Below are 21,843 nucleotides of genomic sequence, written 5' to 3'. Positions count from 1 at the left end.
GTTCCTGTCACTGCTCAACATGCATGATGTACTCATGACCATATGTAAAGTACAATATTACAGAAAGTATACTTTCTACAAGTGATTTTCACCATGACTCTGCTGATTTTGTCCTGAACAATTAGAAAGATGAACTTGAATAATTTTTCAGTCAGTCAAGTCTTTGTCTGCATTCATGGAAAATTAATCCTGTCTAAGGAAACTTTTCCTAAATAATATTCCTATATCTCAATTATTCACAAATTGACATTTCCTTTTGTTCCATTTTGCTTTTGCCTTTGCATATCTGCTAAGGTATCATATATGTAGCCTGCTGACTGGGGTCCCTGAGAAGTTTTAAGGTACATCCTGGGTTCTTGCATATATATACACACACACACACACACTAAATTTCAAATTAAGCAAGTTTTTTCAGCCTGCCTCTGATATGCTAATGTGTCTTATGAATATGTAAAAGAGTCACTGTCCCTCACACTTTTTATTTCCAGTGAAGTGTTTCTCAATGCAGCCACAGCTCAGAGCAGGATCAAGCTGGCTGTGTGAAATAGCACTGGAGGATCCCTCCTGCAGATGAAGGTTCCATCTCTAAATTCTCTCAGTTCCTTAAAACAGTGTTAAAACTTTTCATTCCTGTTCATTGTGTCAGTTGTGATTTCATGCTCATTTTCCCGATATGCATGATTTTGTCACTAAAGGAAAACAGAACAGGAAAAGATTTTGCAATGAGATAATGTTTTATTTTAATTTCCACCATTTATATACAAACACTAGTTAATAAAACACATCACAAAACAGTAAAATTCATAAATTAATATTTATAGGTGCATAGTCTCATGCTCACATATTTTAAAATATATATTAACAAATTTCACAACACATCATTCTTCTTAGACAGAAGGAATCATTAAGGACACCTAAAACTCTTAGATTAAATCACAATTTCTTAAGAACGGCAATAACAACAACAACGAAAAAAAAAAACTGTGAAGATTTAGAAATAAGTGGTAGTCACTTAGGTGTTTTAAGTTTCTTCTAACATTTTAGGTGTGAAGCCACAACAATATCCATAGCACACATGACCCAGCTACCATGTATTCACTGTAGTGAGAGGGGAGCACCGGGATGCTGAGGGGCGGGTACAGGATGCCGATCACTGCTGATGGAAGACTTTGAAACACACTGTACAGCTTTGAGACAAGGTCATGACTGGGCACATTGGAACTGAGCACTTGTACGCCACGGAAGAGCAGCTGGCAGATCTTAGGACACTGGGTGCAATGATATTCTTAGGCTTCAGGCTCATAGTCTTGGTAGCCTTCCTAACATCAGGAAAAAAAATAACAGCATGCCTTGTCAGTGAAGTGACAGATATCAACTGTCTGCTTCACAGGAGCGAGGGCTCAGCCTCCCAATCAGATGAAATTGATCCTCAGAACTATTTGGAACTTATTTGTCATGAACATTTATTGGTTTTTTCATACATATCATCTGTAACTTATTGTGGTCATCACAGATTATTAGGCCTAATTCTAAATATGTCATTTGATCTGTGATCTCATCCTGCAGTATGAATTAGATGGGGTTCTGGATTATCTCCTTTGCTCTGCATTTTGAGCTGTGAGCATCTAGGTGACCTGCATAAAGTTTCCTCCAGAGCTCAGCCTTCTCCTTTCTCTCCCCCACTAGGATACTCCACCTTCATGGAAAGCTTGCATGTGGGCTCTTTCACTCTAAAGCCCAAGCCTCCTGGACAAAATGTGAATAACATTCATAACAGTAATGGCCCAATGTAACTGAATTTGATAGCCTTCTCCAAAATTAAGTCTAATTTTATTAGGATTCTGTTGTTAAACTAAACCTATTGTCAAACTCTTGTCTCAAGTGTAAATATAAACTTAAATGACAAAGTTAACGAGTCTCTACAGTTTGTCTATAAAGTAATTATATCTTCAGCCCTAATCTATCATTTTTTTTCTGTTTCCTAAGCATGATTCATAACTGCCCATTGTTGCTCAGACATTTCCATATGCCTTTGTTTCTGGTACTCTTTTACCCTCTCCTACTAAGACTAAAATAATTTCCTCTAAAACCTTTTCTTGATTGAACTACCCAAACTGTAATATGAGAGATATCTAATAGTGGCAGAATTTTTGATGGTACATGTTGGTATGATTCAAATTATACACCTAAAGTATTTTTCTTAGTTTTCTGTATATAGGCATTTATACCTCTGAAGGCATTTCATAAGCCTCACTGCCAGGATCCACAGGCATGTCTTCCAGTATTCCTTCTTGTGGGTACCCCTCTTCACCCTACAGAGAGGGAAGAGAAAGCCCAATTAGATAGTGGTTTAACTGAAACACAGCTTGAAAAAGCACCTTATGTCAAACACATTCAAGGTGCTGCAAGGGCCTTGCATTCTTTGGTATTACTGATGGATGTACCAAACCACTGGAAAAAAATACTGTGCAAACATGGGTTACCAATCTGAAGAGTACAAAGGTTTTGCTGAGGTTACTCATTACACTGGAAGTAGCCAAAGCTAAAGTCTGTAAGTTCTCCCCATAACTGCAATGCTATAGTAGCAACAGTTTGCAGTCAATGGGTAATGGTGAATCAAATAATGGTAATGTATCCATTTTTTTCTGAAATCATGATAATTCTCTAATAGGGAGAACTTATTATTGGTGTAATGTTTTAACAGGACTTTTGTATTTGTGGACAGAACCTGCATAGCACTTGGATGCAAAAGTAAAAAGCTCCAAGAAAGTGAAACAATTATTGACAGACAAGTCATTACTTTTTTATTTTTCCTAAATTTGATAAGGTAAAGTTCAAGTGTTTTGTCATTGTTTTCTTTTATTTTATGTGTATGGATGCTTGCCCTGTGTGCATGTGTGTGCACTATGTGCATTTGTGGTGAATGTGGAGGGCAGAAGAAGGCATCACATTCCCTGGAACTAGAGTTATAGACAGTTGTGATTCTCCATATGGTGCTAAGATATAAACTAGGGTACTCATGAAGAAAAACACATGGCTTTTAACCACCGAACTATATTTCTAGCCCAAATTATTCATTTTTAAATGCTGCCAAGGAAACAGTTCTCTTCAGAGATCCGACGTTTGAAATTATACATACTTCAAGTTAAAAAATAAACCAAAGATACGATTGGACAAAATTTCAGATTACCTCTCAGAATGCAGACACCCTAGCATTCAGCTTGACATGACGTGGCTTGTCTTCTCCATCAAAGATCTCTTGCTCCTTCCCATTTGTTCCACCAAAGTAATTATTGAAGGATAGAGTTCAGTAAATATTCAAAGAGCCGAAATGCAACTAGAGTCTAAATGGACTCATTCAAAAAGATCAAAGGATGCTCAGCTTCTGTGGACAATATGCTTAGAGTAAATGCTCTCTCCCTCTGCTTTTATCATAGACATGATGCACAAGTGGGCAGAAGGAAGAAATAACGGTTGACACTAAGGCAACATCAGATGCTGAAGATCCTGCTTTTGGCAACATGGGCAGTGCAGCTTATAGATCATTGTATCCTGCTGTGTAGATATCACCAATCTCTGTTTACAAACCCAGAGTTTCCAATTTACATTAAATAAAATTCAAACTGTCTCCAAAACACCTCACTTCAAAATGTAGAGTAACAGTATTATACATGACTGTTTAAGAATCCAACTTTTTGTTGTATAGTGATTCAGCACCAGGACTTGCTCACAAGATGTGCATTACATTTCTAGCCTAATTTAGCAATTGTTTGTGACTCTGAGCATGTTATCCACACCACTCCTCAGCATCAACTAACTTTAGTGACAAAAGACAGAAGAGAGACCTTTTCATTTGTATATAACTTGGAGAAGCAAGTGATACAATGGATCTCTCTGACTGATGCTTACATTCTTTTTATATAGCTCATATAAAGGAAAAATAGTAAAACACCTGTTCAAAGTATTTTCTAATGTAACCTGTGAGATTTATATTATAAACTGGATGAAATAATATGGAAGGCTAATCCTGAGGGCTGCTAACTCTGATATTCCTGCATGAGTAGAAGAGGATGTCACAGGCTGTGGGTGTCAATGTGTATAAGGGGATAACTGTTTGTCCTTCAAAGTTCAGCCACATAATGCTGGATGTTGCTTAGAAATTCCTTCCTGGATTTATCATGTACTACAATCAATTGAAATCCATGTCAGTTTTAATCATATCAGTCAACTTGTAAATTAATGTTTGTTACTTTTAAAAAACGTTGTATATGTGTTTCTTAGTACTACTTTTTCTTAAGCTAAAAAGATTGTACCCTACTGGCATTCATTTAGGTAACACTGTTTCACAAAATCTTAAGGAACTCTCTTTATCGAAGTTTTTTTTTATTTTAAGACATTCAAAACTTAATTTGTAGGCAAGGGTTCCATTAATCATAAAGGACCCATAATTTCTATAATAAAAGTGAAAACACAGATGTGTCCATAAGTTTAACTGTGAACATGCTCCAGGGGAGCAGTATGTCTTTCAAAACATAAATACATACTCAAAAGAATAGAGATATTGTCTAAATAAAAAGGCAAGAATGTCTTTACTTATAAAACACACTGATGGATAATTCGCATGTGGGAAACACCTGCCAAAGAGAAAAACTAGAGGATGAAGTACAGGTCGAGGTGTTGGTACAGATGTGGCCATGCAAAAGACAGGCTCTTCAGCCATTTTTTCCTGCAGAGAAGGCTGTCAAAATCCTGAAGCAAGGATATCAAATATGTACCTCCTCATTTTTAGAGAGATCTGTGCTCTAATTCCACCTGGCTTCTTTTGCATAGCTTGTATACTACCTGGACTTGAACACACAGCATGCATGCTACTTGGTCCTTACTATATATCCTGCATCCCTAATGCATACCCAGCAGCTCACATTGCATTTAATGCACAGCTTGTATCCCACCTTGTCCCCACCCCTAACCCCTGCGTATAGCTTGAATTCTGCATGGTTCTTAATTCATAGCTTAAGTCTTTCTAACCTTTAATATAAAGATTTCATCCTGCCTGGCCTCCAAATGCATAGCTTATATTCCACCTGCCACCTCCATGCATGTCTTGCATCTTCCTAGATCCTAAAATATAGCTTTCATGCTACCTGGTCTTTTCATGCACAGTTTCCATCCTACCCGGTCCTCATGAATGTCTTGCAACTTCGTGGCCCCTGATACATAGCCTGTACCCTAGCTGTCTCTCCATGCACAGACTGCATACTACTTGGTTCCCATGTATAACTTTCATCTTACCTGCCCCCTATGCATAACTTGCATCATAATCTTCACTGAAGTTTGCCACAAAGTATTTTGTATAGGATAATTCTTGGTGGCAAAATTAAATACAGAAAACATGGATTATTAATGAAAGCAAGAAGTTAAGATCAGAATACATCAGAATTTCCAACTGACCTTGGAAATTACTGTCCACTGTAAGCAATAATTTGTAACCTCCACAGTGTCATTTAGCATAAGAACATAATGTACTAGCTGCCAGGATGAATGCAGTAAAATAAAAGGTGACCTCTGCTTCAAAATTTACAAGAAACTAAAGAAAAATTGGACTTTCTGAAAGAAAGCGGCAACAGTATATGGTGACATTTTCAATGGTAATCAAGTACCTGATATCTATAACACTGAAAGCTGCAGGTCAAGATTTGACCTCACTGCTCTTATGCTAACATATGTTTTGGATGAGACCAGTATTTTGTTATGATGTCAGGCAACGTTAATCAACCCATTAATAAAAAAAACAACACATTTACTCAAAAGAGCAAATCATATAGATAGAGAAAACAATAGCCACAAAGACAAAGAAAGAAATTTAAAATAATTTTGACAAATAGAGGAATGTATTTTTAAGCATACATCTTAATGTGTTAAGTGCTTCTAATACAAAATACATCCTGGAATTCCATTTTAAATTAAAAAAATAACATAGATCTACTTTTTAAAAATAGTTCATGGCTGAACAAAATTTCTCGCAGAAGCCATGGTTTATTATAACAAACACCAAATTACAGGAGTGCGATGTTTTCTTGAGTTGTTCAACACAAAGACACCCCCCCCAAATAAAACAAACACTACACGTTCTAGCCATTCTTCTTTGCTGTCAGTCACAAGTAGATGATAAGGCTATATAGCTGAAGATACAAAACAACCCAGAGAAGTCAATCAGGATCAGAACCGGAAGCTGTCTCCCTGTGGGCTAGCTCTCATAGTCATAGAAGTCATAGTACACGATACCCAAAGTAAAAAGACATCAATATACTTATTTTATTCTACAATCTATGAGGCCAAACTTCCAAGCACAATTATATTAGTGTTACTACTGTATGGGAAGTAACAATTGCTTTCTGGTTGAAATAAAGACCTGCTTTCCAATGAGGGAATCCAAGTCTAGTATTATAAACATTGTAGGTTCTTGGGAAGAACTGAATAGTGTTGTTTAGTAAATTCACTTAGTATCAAGCTGCCTCTAAATATTCATGTTTGTACTCTTAAACAAATGCTACTTCTGGCCTCTCCTTCCTGCTGAACGTAGAGACTCATGGTTATGAAAGGAACTGAGTATTAGTACTCAACTTAAACAATACACTTACCCTACCCCCTCTAAGGATCAGTATATATATATAAAGAAGTAGCAGCAGAAAGATTGTAAGGGACAGAAGATAGAGACAGTGTTCCTTGACAAGTCATAGGAATTTCAATCATGAACTCATAGAAGCTACAGATGCCTGCTCTATATATGCATAAAAGTGAGCCTGTCAAAGGTCAGGGACAGATAGAAGGGTTCAGATGGCCCTATTTTTCACTGCTGTACTCTTTACTACCGATGGTTTGGGACCATAATAAGTGAGGGCACATAATTCACTGTAATCCTTGAAACGTATCCTTTTCTATGCACAAGCACCTGAGTAGGCTAGCTTGTGCTTGTACTGGCTGGGTAGGGTATTTGTGTGTGAGTGGGGAGGGGGTTGTTAATGGTGGGCATGTAGGACAAGAAGATCCCTGGAGCTTGCTGATTAGCCAAGCTAGTCTACTCTCAGTTCTGTATCTCCAAATGACTCTGCCTGTATGGAACCTGGGGAACGGTACTCCCAGGTTGTCTTTAACCTATACATACCTATTAACCGGAAAATACACATATAAAGATCCAGGCATCCTATATTCATAGATATATAAAATACAACTAAAGAGTTCAGTAGTTGCGGTTTTTCCCTGACCTTGAGGTCTAGCGCTAAAGTAACAAAAACATAACTGTAGCCTGATTGTAACAACCACAACAAAATGACTAGCCACAAAGCTGACTGAAGATATGAGGTTCCTAGTACATCTGAAAGATTACTTTATGATCATAGTCAATTATGTGCCCTCACTTACTATGGTACATCCAGCATCATTATATGCAACAGGATTTTCTCACTGAGCAGAAAACGGCTATGTCATCAATCGCATGTGTCACACTGAAATAGCAAAGTTGGGGAACACTGATAAGAAATGCTGAAAACACACTGTTCTTGAGTCACACCTGTAGAAAGCTTTTTCAGATTGGTGAATACAATTATCCAGTTAGGTGACACTCTTGGAAAATCTAGTCCTACATGGAAACAATGTAAACTCCCCTTCTCATTAGAACATGCACGTGTGTTCTACTTTGAAAGTCTGATAGCTAAAGTTTTTCTTCCCTCTGGCACACTGATTTAGTCTCAGCAGTCCTCTCAGAGGGACAGAAAAGTAAAGAGAATAGATAAACACTCCTTTACCTCGTTGTTTTAAAAGTTTTGGGGGAGGAAGAAAAAGTAAGATAATATATTAAATACACTTGAAGAATCCTTTTTGAGTGTTTTGATCAATTATCAAAAGCAGTGGTATAAAACACTTGGCACACTAAGTACGTATCTATCCGAAAGCATTTTTAAGTAGCGTTTTCAGGAGCTAACATGCTATCTTAATCCTCATTCTCTTCAGTAAGCAGCATAGTGCCTGCCCTTTTGAATGCAGAACCCCGTCATTAGCTGACTCATCTAATGAGCTTACACAGCAAGGCAATCACTGCCAGCTTTTATTCCTGCTACTTGAATATGATCTGGTGGAAATACTAACACACATTGGAAACCTGAGAATAACTTGCATTTTCATGTTTTAGGACTGTTGGAGGAAAATATTACTCCATAGGTTTACATATATATGTGAGGTTTTTGTTCTTATTTAACTATGTATGGGTTTGGACTTTTAAAGATAAACTCCCTGGTGGGTGAAGGCATAGGGTATCATCAGAGTTCAAGTGGGAAGAACTCAGGAATATTAGTTGCACTCTGAGCTCAGAAAGAGCTAGCTTCATCCTCTGTCAGTGCCACGGTCTTTGAAAGAAATTCCTAAAATCAGTTTCTGAATAAAAAGGTAAAATTTGCCCAACTATAAAACAAGATTAATGCTTTTGTTTTATAAGATCTTAAGGAATGGTGAAGATATTAAAAGAAAAAGGAGGAAATATTAAGACTTTAACAAGCCATGGCATGGGTGTTTGCTTTAAACAAAGAAATGACAGACATCAGACTGATGGAAAACACTTCAGGCAAAACAAGGTGCCTGTATGCAAAATATTACAAGAGTTATGAGGTTCTGAAGTAGACAATGAAGGTTTAGAAATCAATAGATGTGAAATCAGGAGCTCTTCTAGAACAAAGGGAGTCTGTGTCTTTCTTATGAGTGATTAAAAGGCTTTAAGAAAGCTGGAGTACGAATGTGAGCAGAGGCCAAGTGAAGTCTACCATGCCTACCATCTAGAAGGAACAGTTCCTCACTTGGTCTCCAGCCTCTTAGACTGACTGTGCTATTCAGTGTCTCCATGGGATCACTAGCACTGAAGATAGGCCCTCACAGACCACAGCAATAGACCCTCACAGACCACAGCAATATACTTCAGAAGGATTTGAAAATACTGTCACAGTTAAATATCATATTGTCACATGGTGCTAGTGGCCACTTTCATCTTTTTTCCCTTAAAGTTTACTTAGAGTTTCTCTGGGAACTTCAAACCAGTTTGAACAGATTAGTGGTAAAGGGGAACTCTAAACCAGATTATAAAGAAAGCTGATAGGCAAGGGAAATCCTGTCATGGTGGTTCATGCCTGTAATACTGTCCTTGGAGACTGAAGCAGGAATGCCAAGGAATTGAGGCCACACTTCATTACATAGTAAGTGTCAAGTGAGCCTGGAATAGAAAGACTTGACTTAAAAACTAAGTAAACAAATACACTATGTTAAACTAAAATAATAATAATAATAATGAAATAAAGTAATTTAAAGCAAATGTTACTAAATGTTTTCTTGCCCATCTTACTTATGAATGAGTCACATTTACGTAAATGAAAAGACTCTCCTTGGTACATCACTAGGATCTAAACACATTCCAAAGATCTTATCAACTTTACCTGCACTCAAACCAGTCATTAGGGAAGGCTGTCATTATGATGCCCATTTTATCCACTGCTGAACAGACTGCACCTGGTTCCAAAGTCTCCTAATTATTTTGTTATATTTTTGTGAAGCTTCTTCTAAATAATACAATATTAAGCCAGGTTCCGTGAATGAGATATAATTAATTTCTGAATACCTCAACTATCTCTGGTATTAAATAAAGCTTGTTACTATTTGATCAGGAAAAATAATCTCAGACGGCTAAGGGAATTGAGCGTGTGTGTGTGCATAATGTTTTGTCAAGTACAAAACCAGACTTATTTGTTTAGGGGCCAATGACAAAGTAATGAAGAGCCCTACTCAGACAGCATTATCTTCTGAATTTGTAGTAAGCCATTTTATTGGAGGTCCTGACACTAGGAACTTCCAGTATAGTTTGAATTATCATCACTTGAGTGCTTTCCTTTCCCCTGATGACAAAGAGCAAGGCTTTGCTGAGCAGTGAAGTCGGAAATCCTCTTGAGCCCCTGCATTTACGTCCACTTTGATTATTATAATAAGGCATCATGGTCTATTAAGTCCATGGGACAGATGCTGTATCTAGTCATCATGTGTAGTTTGCTTACTTATTCACACAGAATATAAAGAGAAAGATTACTTCCTCATCACAGCTGATGAGCTGAATGTTGCCTTTCTCTTTATAAGGCACTGCTTATTTATAGTCTTTTAATTAATTCTAAAGCATCCATTATTTCTGGATTACACACATTATAAAACTTTCAATAAATCAATCCACAGCTCTGTTCAGCATTCTCAATGGATCTTCCTTTAGTTTTGTTTCTTTAGACCCACTTATGAATGCTCAACTGAACTCGCAGGTTCCCACAGACACAGTGAGACTACATTAAGACAGTGTGAGCATCTTTATGATTGTGAGTGGTGGCTGAAGGCACTCTTGTTGGTGAGCTTGCATGTGTATGTGACAGAGATGCCCATCTGGAAAAAAATTACCAGCTTATTACCTTGTGGAACAAATAAAAGCTTCCTTACAAAACCACCCCAAGCACCTTGTGTCAGAGTCCCCTCCTCAAAACTGTAGACAGAATCGGAAACTCTGGATAATATATACCACTCCCCCTCTGAACAAAGTATTTGGTAACTGACTAACCACATAGCAAATGGTACCTGTGACATTATAGATATTATAGATATTAAAGACAGTGACATAAAGTAGCCAGTAATGACCAGTACATAACAAAATATTTATTGAGAATTTATGTGCTCAAATAGCACCTAATTTTATGTATTTCAATAAATGCATATTATTTCATTAATGAATACTCGTTATTTTATATTTTCAAGCTATAGCTAACTTTTTTCTTTAGAATATACTTAAACTTTTTAATATTTTAATAATAGAAATTTTCTGTCTGTTTTCATCAGTTAATTACATTTGAGACTCTACAAAACCTCAAGATTTGTCTTTGTCAAAGTGACACACAGGCCCCTTTCATGTCCCCTCCTCTCAGCTGCCCAGGAATTGAGGTGCAGACTGCAGAAACAGGTACTTAAATCCTAGTCATGGGTATGAAGCACCTGGCGTAAGACAAAGGGACAGAACAAAAACTGCAAGGGCAGCTGCCAGCATCCTTCACTACAGGCTTACCCACAGTAGTAGAGACAGGGGTTACAACAAACCACTTGGTAGGACGACTTTCCAGCCTCGGTTCTGGAGGATGAGTAGACTTTTATTGATTCTTAAGATGCTGCCAAGAAAGCAGCTCTTAATATTTCAGTCACTGGTTTTCTTATGTAAAGCAGGCTAAGAACCCTCTGAAAATCATGACCTTTTATTTGAGTCTCAGGGTTAAAACTCACAGAAGAGCTAGTACACTGCCTGTGAAACTCTAAGTTGCTTATATTGGCCAGATGCAACTGTGACATAAGCACAGCACAGAACGGAATGTTACAATCTTAGAGCTGACAGATAATTATCACACAGTGTTAGTCCTTATGACATCAACTTGCTGCATGATGTCCGGATTTGAAAGACATGATGTATCTTGTGGTTAAGACTTCTGCAAATGTAGACTTTAAGTTAGTTTATATGAAAATTGATCAAATCATAAGGACATTGTATTTTTATGTAGCAGTAAAGACTACAAAATTTTCATGAAATTGAATAGAAAATGTTCTACATTCTTATTCATTGACAATATCTATGCTTAATGCTGCCAAAACTACAATGCTGCTGCTAATATCAACCTATCTGTTCTTCAAAAGAAAGAGGAATGATCAGTATAAACATTCAGATATACTGTGAATGAAGCCAATAACTGCAGAGTATATAGTGATGTATAACATATAGTTTCATCTCAAATGTTGTCAAATATAGAAAAATAAATATGTGAGGGCTGAAAAACAGAAGACTGTAACCTGTGATCTAGGATATTGAGAAGTAAAAACAAGGTGCCCAAAATGAGGAGAGATTACTCCCAGAAACATTAGTATTAGATCTCATTATTTTGGGGCTGGCTGGGAAAACCAAAGACCAGATATACCATGGAAAAAATAAGGCAGTAGGAAAGTGATACTGTCCCTGTGGGAATGGGGATTGGAGGCAGATCTGGAACACTTGCCAACAGGGCTTGCACATTTACTAAGCATCGTGCTTTGACTGACAGAGAGAAAGCTAAAATTTGTTTCAGGTAAATCAATCTGGCAGTGACATGGAGAATGACTGCAAACCATGAGGATCAGGTGTGCATGACAACGAAACCTCATGTTGTACAGGTTGGGTATTGAAAATGAAGCTGGAGTAGCTGTAATCTACACTATTGGAAGTTAGCAATGATTGCTTAAAAGTTGTCCTGAATATTTTATACCTGTAAATTAACACAGTTTTTTCAAGCTCAATATTATAGAAATTAAAAATATAAAATTTTGAGACAAGTTACATCACTGCTTATGAGAATAGCAGTAGCCAGAGCACAGCCCTCACATGGACTTCCTAAAGTCACAGGCAGCTTCCCAATTCCCTCAGGAAAGTTTAAAGAACCCCAAATTACCAGGAACTGGGTTTATGATAGAAGAGAGCTTCAGAACTTAGGGAAATGGCATCTTTTAAGATTTCTTTATTTTTATGAACATTGATGTTTTGCCTGCGTGTATGTTTACATGAGGGTGCCATATCCTCTGGGATGGAGTTACAGACAGTTGTCAGCTGCCATGTGGATGTTGGAAATTAAGCCAGGTCCTCTGGAAGAACAACCAGTGTTCTTAACCACTGAGCCATCTCACCAATCCAGATTTTTTTTTTTTTTACTTGTAAGAAATGACTATAAACAGAGCATCTGACTAAGGCTACACACTCCCATCTGTCTTTGGCTCAGAAGGAGAAACCACTTCCACGCTTCCAAGGCTGATCATTACACTAATGTCCTCATGAAAGCACACCCAAGCAAAAGCAATCAGTGCCTGGTTCACAATATGCAGAAATGTGAGACCAAATGGGTTCCAAGACTGTGTGGAGGCTAAGTTTCAGAAAGAAAAGGAATGAACTCTTTGGGGTTTTTTGTATTTTTTTTTATTTTTGAGATTATAATTCAATTACATCTTTCCTTTTCTTCCCCCAAACCCTTCCAAATACCGCGGAACTTGCTCTCCTTCAAGCTTGCGATCATATTTTCATCATTATTGCATGCATATACGTATTTGTATATAGATATACATTTCTACCATAGCCTCTTTAGTTCATATAATGTTGCTTATATGTATATTTTCAATGCTCACTTATTGGGATTTGTGTCTGATTGATCATCAAGACAGGAACTATTATTAGCTACAGAGAAAAATAACACAATACATTACAGGGCATAAATTCTGTCTGAGATACATTGTCTGAGATGGTTCTTCAAACATGCAATGAATAAGACATTGAAAATATCAGATATATAAGTGTGTTTGAAAGACAAATAAGAAGAGGCACCTGTCCCTGAGACATTGGGCAGGGTTAGACATTGCTACATACCATTAAAACATCAGTAATATTTATGATAAGCCTTCATCATAAACACTATTTTAATGCACACTTTTCTTTTAAATAAACTATAGAGTCAGTTAGTGTGGTAATGTGGCTGGCTAGAATTTCTCTAGAACCTTGTCTGTCTGAGTGAGGGACTGTCAATTGGCCATCAGTAGAGTAGCTGATATGGCAACAAACAATAGGAGGACAACTGCACAGCAGTGAAGACAGAGCGGCTGAAAAGCTCCAGAGAACAGCTGAGTAGAGATGATGGGGAGCAGGGATCATGAAGACCATGAAGAGTTTGAGGAGCCAGAGATAAGAAGCTGCACACTTCCCTCCTCTGAAAGTTCCAGGGAGTCCTCAGGCATGAAGGTGATTTAGACCTAAAATTTGTATCCTAGCTGCTGTCAACAGCTGACAACCCAAACAATCCAGGCCTGGAACTATGACACATTGATTTAGACATGAGGAGGCTAGCAACAAAGACCTGTTTAGAAAGCTGCAGCACTAGCCATGGTAGCTATGGGTCCTAGACTTGGTGATGGCTATTGTCACTGGCAGGACCAGCCTGTGTGCAGAGAGTAGTCATTGAAGCTGGAAGTTGATGGTTACGAAAGGTATTACGTGCCCAGGGCCACAGTGGGTTAACATTCAGAGAAATAAGCCTGCAACTGAGCCTACGGGCATGAATCTCTGGCTAATATATAAGAAATAGTCCTCTACTCTGATGGGAGAGTCCAAAGATGACACATCCTTTCTGTTTTCTCACTGAAACTGATAAGATTCAGAACAGAAAAGCAAAAGAGTAAAGGGGGTTTATTTATTCACCAAATAACCCTGTAAAGCAGTCATTCAATCTGTCTTATTTAGGGTAGTAAAACTTGAGAGTGCATCTCTTCCTGGAGTCACAAGGATGGCCTTCAAGCTCAGTCTGCAGCCATGCAAATGTTAACTAAAGCATGAGTTTTAAGTGCTGAGATGTAGTTGTAATTGGAAAAGTTCTATAATAGATTCTGAAAAGTAAATTAGAAGGAAATTAGCCAACTGCTGAGAAAGGCAATGTGTAACTAATGGGATCTGGGCATTGTCAAGGAAGAAGAGGAGCATAACAAATAGAACCTGGGCATCGCCAGCTGGGGGTTAGAGTCAGCCCAATGTCTTCATTTTACTCTGAAAATTAAAGACAGTATAAATTATTAATCTTTAAAGTACAAAATAACATATAGGCTGTTTTGTATCCATAATGAAAAAATACTATCCAAAGTAACAGATAGCAACAATTCTCCAAGGAACATCTTCCGGTAGGTTGTACATAAATGAGTCAGGTTGTCCTACAATGTTACAGCTACTAAATGCCAAGTTAAACACATGTGTAACACATATGCAAAACATTATCCTAACAAATTCCTAAATTAAATTCCTGTGTTAACATGTTAGATGTAAAAGAAAACCAATAAAGTTCTAAAAGAAAAAAATTATCATTCAGACACAAAATTGACATATACAAAAGTAATTTTACACAATGAACTTTAAAAATTGAAAGTTGCTTTTTGAAATGAAACATAGTTGGATCTTTTTTTATTTGTTCTGAGCAAATACTGGTTTTGTATTCTCTCTCTAGAGAAACATACTATTCTACTTACCTCTTTTGATACATTCTTACTACTTTAATCTTTTAATTAAATCTTATTTTTACTCCTTGAGACTTTCACACATAGATAAAATGCATATTGATCCTATCACTTGCTTTCAATAAATCTCAATTCTGAGCTATTCCCTAGTGACATCTGTTGAATGCTGGCATTTTCCCCTGAAACTGTGGCTCTTCTTGCTTATTATTCGTTCCTTAAATCATAATTTTGTGTCTAGTACTTGAACATTCAATCTGTGCAGATGGATCATGATGTAGGCAGCACAAATGTGAAGGGTGTGAAAGCCCACCAGTGTGGAGGAGCAGTGTACACTGCCTCTTCTGCTAGCAACTGCCCCCATCAAAGTCTCCTCAGGAGGATACATATCAAGTGAGACAGGAGGGATTTATATTATTAGTTGGTTGGTTGATTGGTTGGTTATTTGAGACAGAGTTTCTCTGTGTAGTCCTAGCTAACCTAGAACTCATTGTAGACCAGGCTGGCCTTGAACTCAGAGATCTATCTTCCTCTGCTTCCTTAGCCCTGTGATTAGATAACTTAGACACATAAAACAAATCTATAGGATTTCCTAGAACAAGTGTGAAAACCACAACATTGAACTCAGTCATGTTTCTATCAAAAGACTGCATGATACAATCCACTGCTACTGATAAATGAATGAGGCCATAGTCATTGAACTGATAAATTATGATTTGACTAAGTACCTAATATGCTGCATGCCATCAGCATACCTATAAAAATGGGGATATTCAAAACAACTCATTGAGAGACTAATTGGAAAAATTTAGAATTTCCTTTTATTTTCTTCATACATTAGCAAACTATGTACCAGATGAGTCAGCAACCTGCTGCGACTAGTTGAGAAGGGTGATTATTCGTCATGAGTAGCCATTTGTGGCTGTATTTGAAATGGAGCTGGTCACAGATTGCTCCCAAATCCATCTTTCAATTATCATTCCATCTTCTTTGAGTAGTACTGGCCATTGTTGCCTCAGGCCTTCTCTTTTAAAGGTCTCCTATTTCTGGAAGGAACAATGACTCTCTTGCTTAATGAACACACGGTACTGTGCAGCAAAGGTACCTGTAAGTAAAGGCTACCAAAGCAGAAGAGCAACCCAGGAGACATGAGGTGACTTCTGAGAATAGCAGATATAAGCCTTCCCTCTGTTTTGTAGCCTATTACATAGCTGTGACAAAAGGAACATGCATGGTCTGTGGCTAAAATGAACACTGCCACTACTCAATACAAAGCAAAGTGTTCTTTCTTTCTTGAAGGACAGGACATCTATGAGCTAGCTTGGTCTCTAAGGTGATTTTACCCTCTCATTTTGACTCCCATGGAGAAGATAACATTTATTGTTTTGAGAAAGCACTGCTATGATTCAAGTTAGACAGGGTCACTAAGAGCAGGTTTTTTTATGGGCTTAGAAAACCACTGGGGCAAAGTGGTTTTAATAAAACCAAATCCATTTGTGTGGGTTCAGATCAACTGAGTGTATGAGTCCGGTGAGTCACCTGAAGGCCACAGAGATTCCACCTTTTTTTTAAGGCTGCAAAGGAGGAAACTGAAATTTATTTGGATTACGAGTTACAAGTTTAAATCCAAAGGAAATTTAGCTAATGAGTTATTTGAACATTCATAAATACAGCACCTCAGTAATATTTTTCCAACACTGCCCATTACTGCAGTACTAAAGAATACTCTTTAGGAAAGCAACATATTGTTGTCGGATATCAACTTTGCCAACAGTTCTCAATTGGTGGTCTAATATATCTTATATTCTGTATAAGACATATCTTTTATCTTGTCCACATTATTCATTACTGCATGAGCACTTCCCAATCTTACTTTTAGCTAATCCCCTAATTTCCAGCATTTTATTTTCTATTGAAAACTCTCACAGAGACTTTAGTAGTGTTTGAGTTACTGATATGCTCTGACTTTGTCAATTACCAACACCAGCATGAATAAATAGAAGGCCTAAGTCAACATGGAAGTTCAAGTTTTCAGGATGTTCTATGTCTTGAAAACCTCCCTCCTGTAATTATCTAAAGCTTTGGTTGGATAATTACTGAGGGACTCTGCAGTTGTCCCTTCTCTCTACACAGGTCACCACATTAATTAAGTGAGCTTCATTGGGGACAGGTTACTGCTCTGAATCTTAAAGTAATTTATTTTTAGTCTTTTATTTCTAACAGAGGTGGGGAAATACTAAGAGAAAAAAGTCTGCTTCTCAGCTAGATTTTTCTCACACAAAGATTTAAAGAAAAGGGGAGAACCAAAGGAAAGAATCTTCTAGAATGAGCCTTCACAAATTGTACTTTTACTCATTTTTTTAAAAATAAATAGGTCAGTTTGAAAGTCACACATCTTAGATGACTTCTAATATCCTTTTCTGACAGATTCATTTGAACTAGCAGAGACATGTGAACCAGATGCTGGCTGTGATCAAGAGCACTGCTTCACCACTGTTAGGTGAGAAAGCACAGCAAGACAAAAAGTAAGCTGAGAACTGAAATGAGCAACTGGAGACTGACCCACATCGACCCTGAGGGCTTCTCTTGGGATGACACTGTTATGGGAAGATGAGGATTAAAGCGTGTTTCCTGTAGACTTTCTCAGGCTGCCCATGTTTCAGTAACACGTAACTTGTCGGATAAACTTGGACTCCCTTCCATCACCTAGTGTCCTAACAACTTGTGCTAAGGCTGAGAGACATGCCCCTAGAAGAGAAGGGATATGAGAGGAGTAACCTAACGGTGTTCCCTATTCTTGGATCCTACAGATGGGACCCAGCCTTGGTTCTTCTGGAATTTTTTCTTCCCTATGTGCTAATGCAAGTACCGTTCCACATAGACTACCATATTGGACAGTTCTGGTGTAGGTAAACAAGCCTTTATTCCAATGTGTTGAAGATCTTAAAAATAAGGATATCACATACACCTATCTGTACCTGTTATAATTCTTTCTTCAATGTTCAACTGCAAATGGAAAATGAAAAGAATAAATATGCAAAGCAACTTAACTGCTTTTAAACAGGAAACTTTCGGTGATTTGTGGCTCAAATTTGAGTTCAGATAAAAAAGGAACTATTGTCCTAAGCATATATGATTTTCTTATATCATAGACCAAACATGCATTGTTTGATATCGAGTTTTTCTTTCCTGTTTTGAGATTATAATATAATCACATCATTTATCTTTTTTCTTTCTTCCCATCAAACACTCTCATATACCCTCTCTTGCTCTTTTTCTTTTTTTATTGGATATTTCATTTATTTACATTTCAGATGTCATCCCCTTTCCCCATTTCCCCTCTCTAGAACCTCATATCCCATCCCCCCTCCTCTTTTTTGCTTTTATACCATTTTAGTTACATACATGTATTAAAGTCAAATCTAAGTTGAGGGTCTAAGCAATACAATAGATGAAAATAGTCGAGGAACAAGTAAGACAATAAACACAAATGGTCAAAGAACACACAAGGCATTAAACACAATTCCATGAACACTCCAGTGATCACTGTTTCTAAGGCCTTATCAGGATGATCAAAATATCTGACCAACTTCCCTGTCCTAGCCCAGAGTCATTTTCATAACTGAAGCCTACTTCCTTGTTCTAGCCTAAAATTTAGATTCCTGTCCGAAATTACTTCTTTGTTCTGGTTTAATGTCAGATTCCTGCCTGAAGCCTACTTCCTAGTCCTTGGCCAATGTCATATTCCTACCAAGCAGCCCATTTTCTTGTCCTTGGCCCATGTCAGATTCTTGCCTAGCAGCCCCAAAGGCTGGCTCAGCAGTTAAGAGCACTGATTGTTCTTGCAGAGGTCCTGAGTTCAATTCCCAGTAACCACATGGTGGCTCACAACCATTTATAATGGAATCTGATATCCTCTTCTGGTGTGTCTGAAGAGAGTTACAGTTTTCTCTCACTCTTTTTGAAACTCATGGTACCTTTTCCATTAATTGTTGTTATATGTACATGTATGCACATGTTACATATATATTTCTAAGTATAATATTCTTCAGTCTTTATAATGTTACTTATGTGTATATTTCCAGAGCTATCTGGTATTGGATAGCCAGTTGTGCTCTTCCCTGGGGAAGACTGTTTCTCTCACTATGAGAATTCTTTAGCGGCCTAGAGTTCTTTGTGTTGAGCTGAGATCACATGGACTCTTTACCTTCCAGTTTAACACATCATTAATCTTGTTCAATTCATGTTTAGGCAGTCACATTGGTGAGAATTTATGAGTATGGCTTCTGACATTACTCAGAGGCACAGTTTTACAGAATTACCAGAAGATAAGTTGTATGGACAAGGTTCAAATCTCCAGCATCTTGACAATAAAGGAGTCTGTAAGGCAGAGCACTTATGTTGACATACTTCTGAAGATTTATTCCTTGTTAGACACACACTAGGAACTTTACCTCAGTCTTCATAAGTGTGCTCAAGGATTAGGCTTACTCTGCAGATGATTAACCCAGAGCTCTCAGCTACAGAGGATTAGGAAGTGTGGTTCATTCTGAGCTACCAGGCCTTAGGGCCTCTTGGAGAACACTCATGTGTGTCTTCATGCTTAGAATACAAGTCAGCACAGCAGAAACTACTTTACCTTATGTTCTGAAATTCCAAGATGAGAAAATACTTTTACTTTCAAAATGATAGAAAATGAAATTGAATTCATTCATTGTACATTATGCACTTTCTAATATTACAATAAAAGTATAACAGATGTGTGGGAACTTTAAAATTGATTTGTGTGGGCATGCACACACATACATTTACACATATACACACAAATACTGGTTTACATATAAAAAAACTTTTTTTAATTTGACATCTTATTCTGAAATCTAAAGTATCCTTTGGATTTGGCTTTAAATTTGGTCACATTCCTCAGAAACTAACACATCTTCCTACAAACTTCTATTAAATATTTAGAGGAAAGAAAACAGATAAAAAAAATATTGTCACTCTGAGATTGCATTTATAGAGACTGACACTTCTCCCACAGTGGTTATCAACAGGCAACTTTGTACATTAGATACAGTTAAGATGCAGATACGTAAGGAACATATTTAGGTCACACTTGTGTTAGGCATGCTTTCTGAGAGGTGGTTCTGGGGCCCTGTATGATTCTTCATTTTTGTCAAATTTTGTCAATGTTCAGTTTCATGAGAAAACAGAGATTAGAACTAGAGAACCAAAACATGTGCCCTCCATTTTACTATTTTGTTTTTTGTCTTTCTTTATATGTATGCACATGTACGTGTGTGGGCGGGTGCAGGCCACAGGGCAATCTTGAATGTCATTTTCCAGGACCTGTCCAATTTATTTCTTGAAGCAGGGTCTCTGTTTAGCCTGGGACTCTGACTAGCATAGGTTGGCTGTACAGTAGCAGCAGCAGTCCACCTGTCTGTGCCTCCCTATTGCCCCCACACTCAGGCTCAAACTCAGGTATTTGTATTATGAATGGCTAGAAGTTCAGTGACTCAGCCATTTCCCCTTCCTGATACATGTTCTTTAGGTGTTAGCTATTTTAATGGATAGGTTTGACTTTGTGAGTAACTACTTGACTAGAACCCTAACACCTCACAGTTATATAAATAACTGGTAGTATTCTGCAGTAGAAAGCACAGGTTCCACCCCAGGTAATGTTAACCATTCTCTTCCCCCTGGTTAACCCACTTCAGGTCCTATGATGCAGTGTTTCATTCTTCCCACCCGTCCATTAAATAATCAGACAGCATCTTTGACATGTGTTGGTTTTGCTTCTGTACCAGAATCACCACATCCTTCCGCTTTTGAACAATGCTTCATCTAATCTAATGAGAGCAACTAGTAAACTAAGGTGAAGTGTGATGGAATCCTTTTCCTTTTAGTTTTAATAATCTGTAGAATTTAAATTGTTGTAAACCTCAGAAAACATCTTAGTCTCTATTTGTAGACTCTGTAAGTACTGTAATGTCACTGGAGTAGGGAAGAAAGCAACCACAAATGCCAGGGAAAGTTGTTTTCCAGGTCTCCAGCTGTGCCCTCCATTATGGCTCTTGACAAGAAGAGCAATGAGTCTGGGTGGATGGTTTGTAGTATACTCCCATGGGATATCACTGTTAAGTCGATTTCAAAAATTGCATTTTCTCATTTACTTTTATATTTGAACACACTATGCCCTTTGAGGATTACAGACTAAATGTGTCACTAAAAGAATCTTTTTCTGAAGAGTACAGGTACAAGAGAAGAAACAAGAATAAACAGCTGACTATCTTGTCAAACGGCCTCAGGATTCTCCAGCTGTAATTGAGTCTAGCCACAGGGAAGCCCTGGGGAGGCAAAGCTTTCATAGGCAGCATCTTTCTGTTCTGTTCCAAGGACAAAGAAACTCCCCAGATAATACCTTTCCTAGGTCCTCACTCCTCTCTACACATAGACCCAAAGAGATCAATTAACACTTTTTCCAGGAAGAAACGCAGACAATAGCATCCGTATTGCAATATTCCTTTGTGAATAAGTTTGAAACTTGTGGAGAGGAAGAGAACTGTTTTGAGGCAGGCAGAAATAAAACAAAAACCTTGACCTTGTTACTTAGAGACAAGTGTTACTTATGGTCAAAATAAAGAAAAAAAATAAGGTATTGAGTGTGGACTGTAACTGCAGCCTTGGTTTTCTGAGAAGATTACATCAAATGAATAAAGCATC

At 37.6% G+C, this 21,843-nt stretch overlaps 1 protein-coding gene across 2 annotated transcripts in view; it reads right to left on the bottom strand.

Annotated features, from left to right (window-relative positions):
- Positions 1–711: 711 nt before the first annotated feature.
- The window catches only part of Snca (synuclein alpha), a 93,157-nt gene continuing 72,025 nt past the window's right edge, over positions 712–21,843 (bottom strand). The window contains exons 5-6 of one of the 2 annotated variants that reach the window (XM_028782447.1): positions 2,229–2,312; positions 712–1,319 (exon numbers count right to left, since the gene is read on the bottom strand). In XM_028782447.1, the coding sequence (XP_028638280.1) occupies positions 1,287–1,319; positions 2,229–2,312 (117 nt within the window). In that variant the 3' untranslated portion in view covers positions 712–1,286. The remainder of the gene's footprint in view (positions 1,320–2,228; positions 2,313–21,843) is intronic. The other variant, XM_028782448.1, reaches the window with a different exon arrangement.

This window comes from Grammomys surdaster, unplaced genomic scaffold, assembly GCF_004785775.1.
Source record: "Grammomys surdaster isolate TR1022 unplaced genomic scaffold, NIH_TR_1.0 752, whole genome shotgun sequence".
NCBI classification, from domain to species: domain Eukaryota; kingdom Metazoa; phylum Chordata; class Mammalia; order Rodentia; family Muridae; genus Grammomys; species Grammomys surdaster.
Note: the sequence above shows the minus strand (reverse complement) of the source record. Positions and strands in the feature narration are given on the sequence as shown.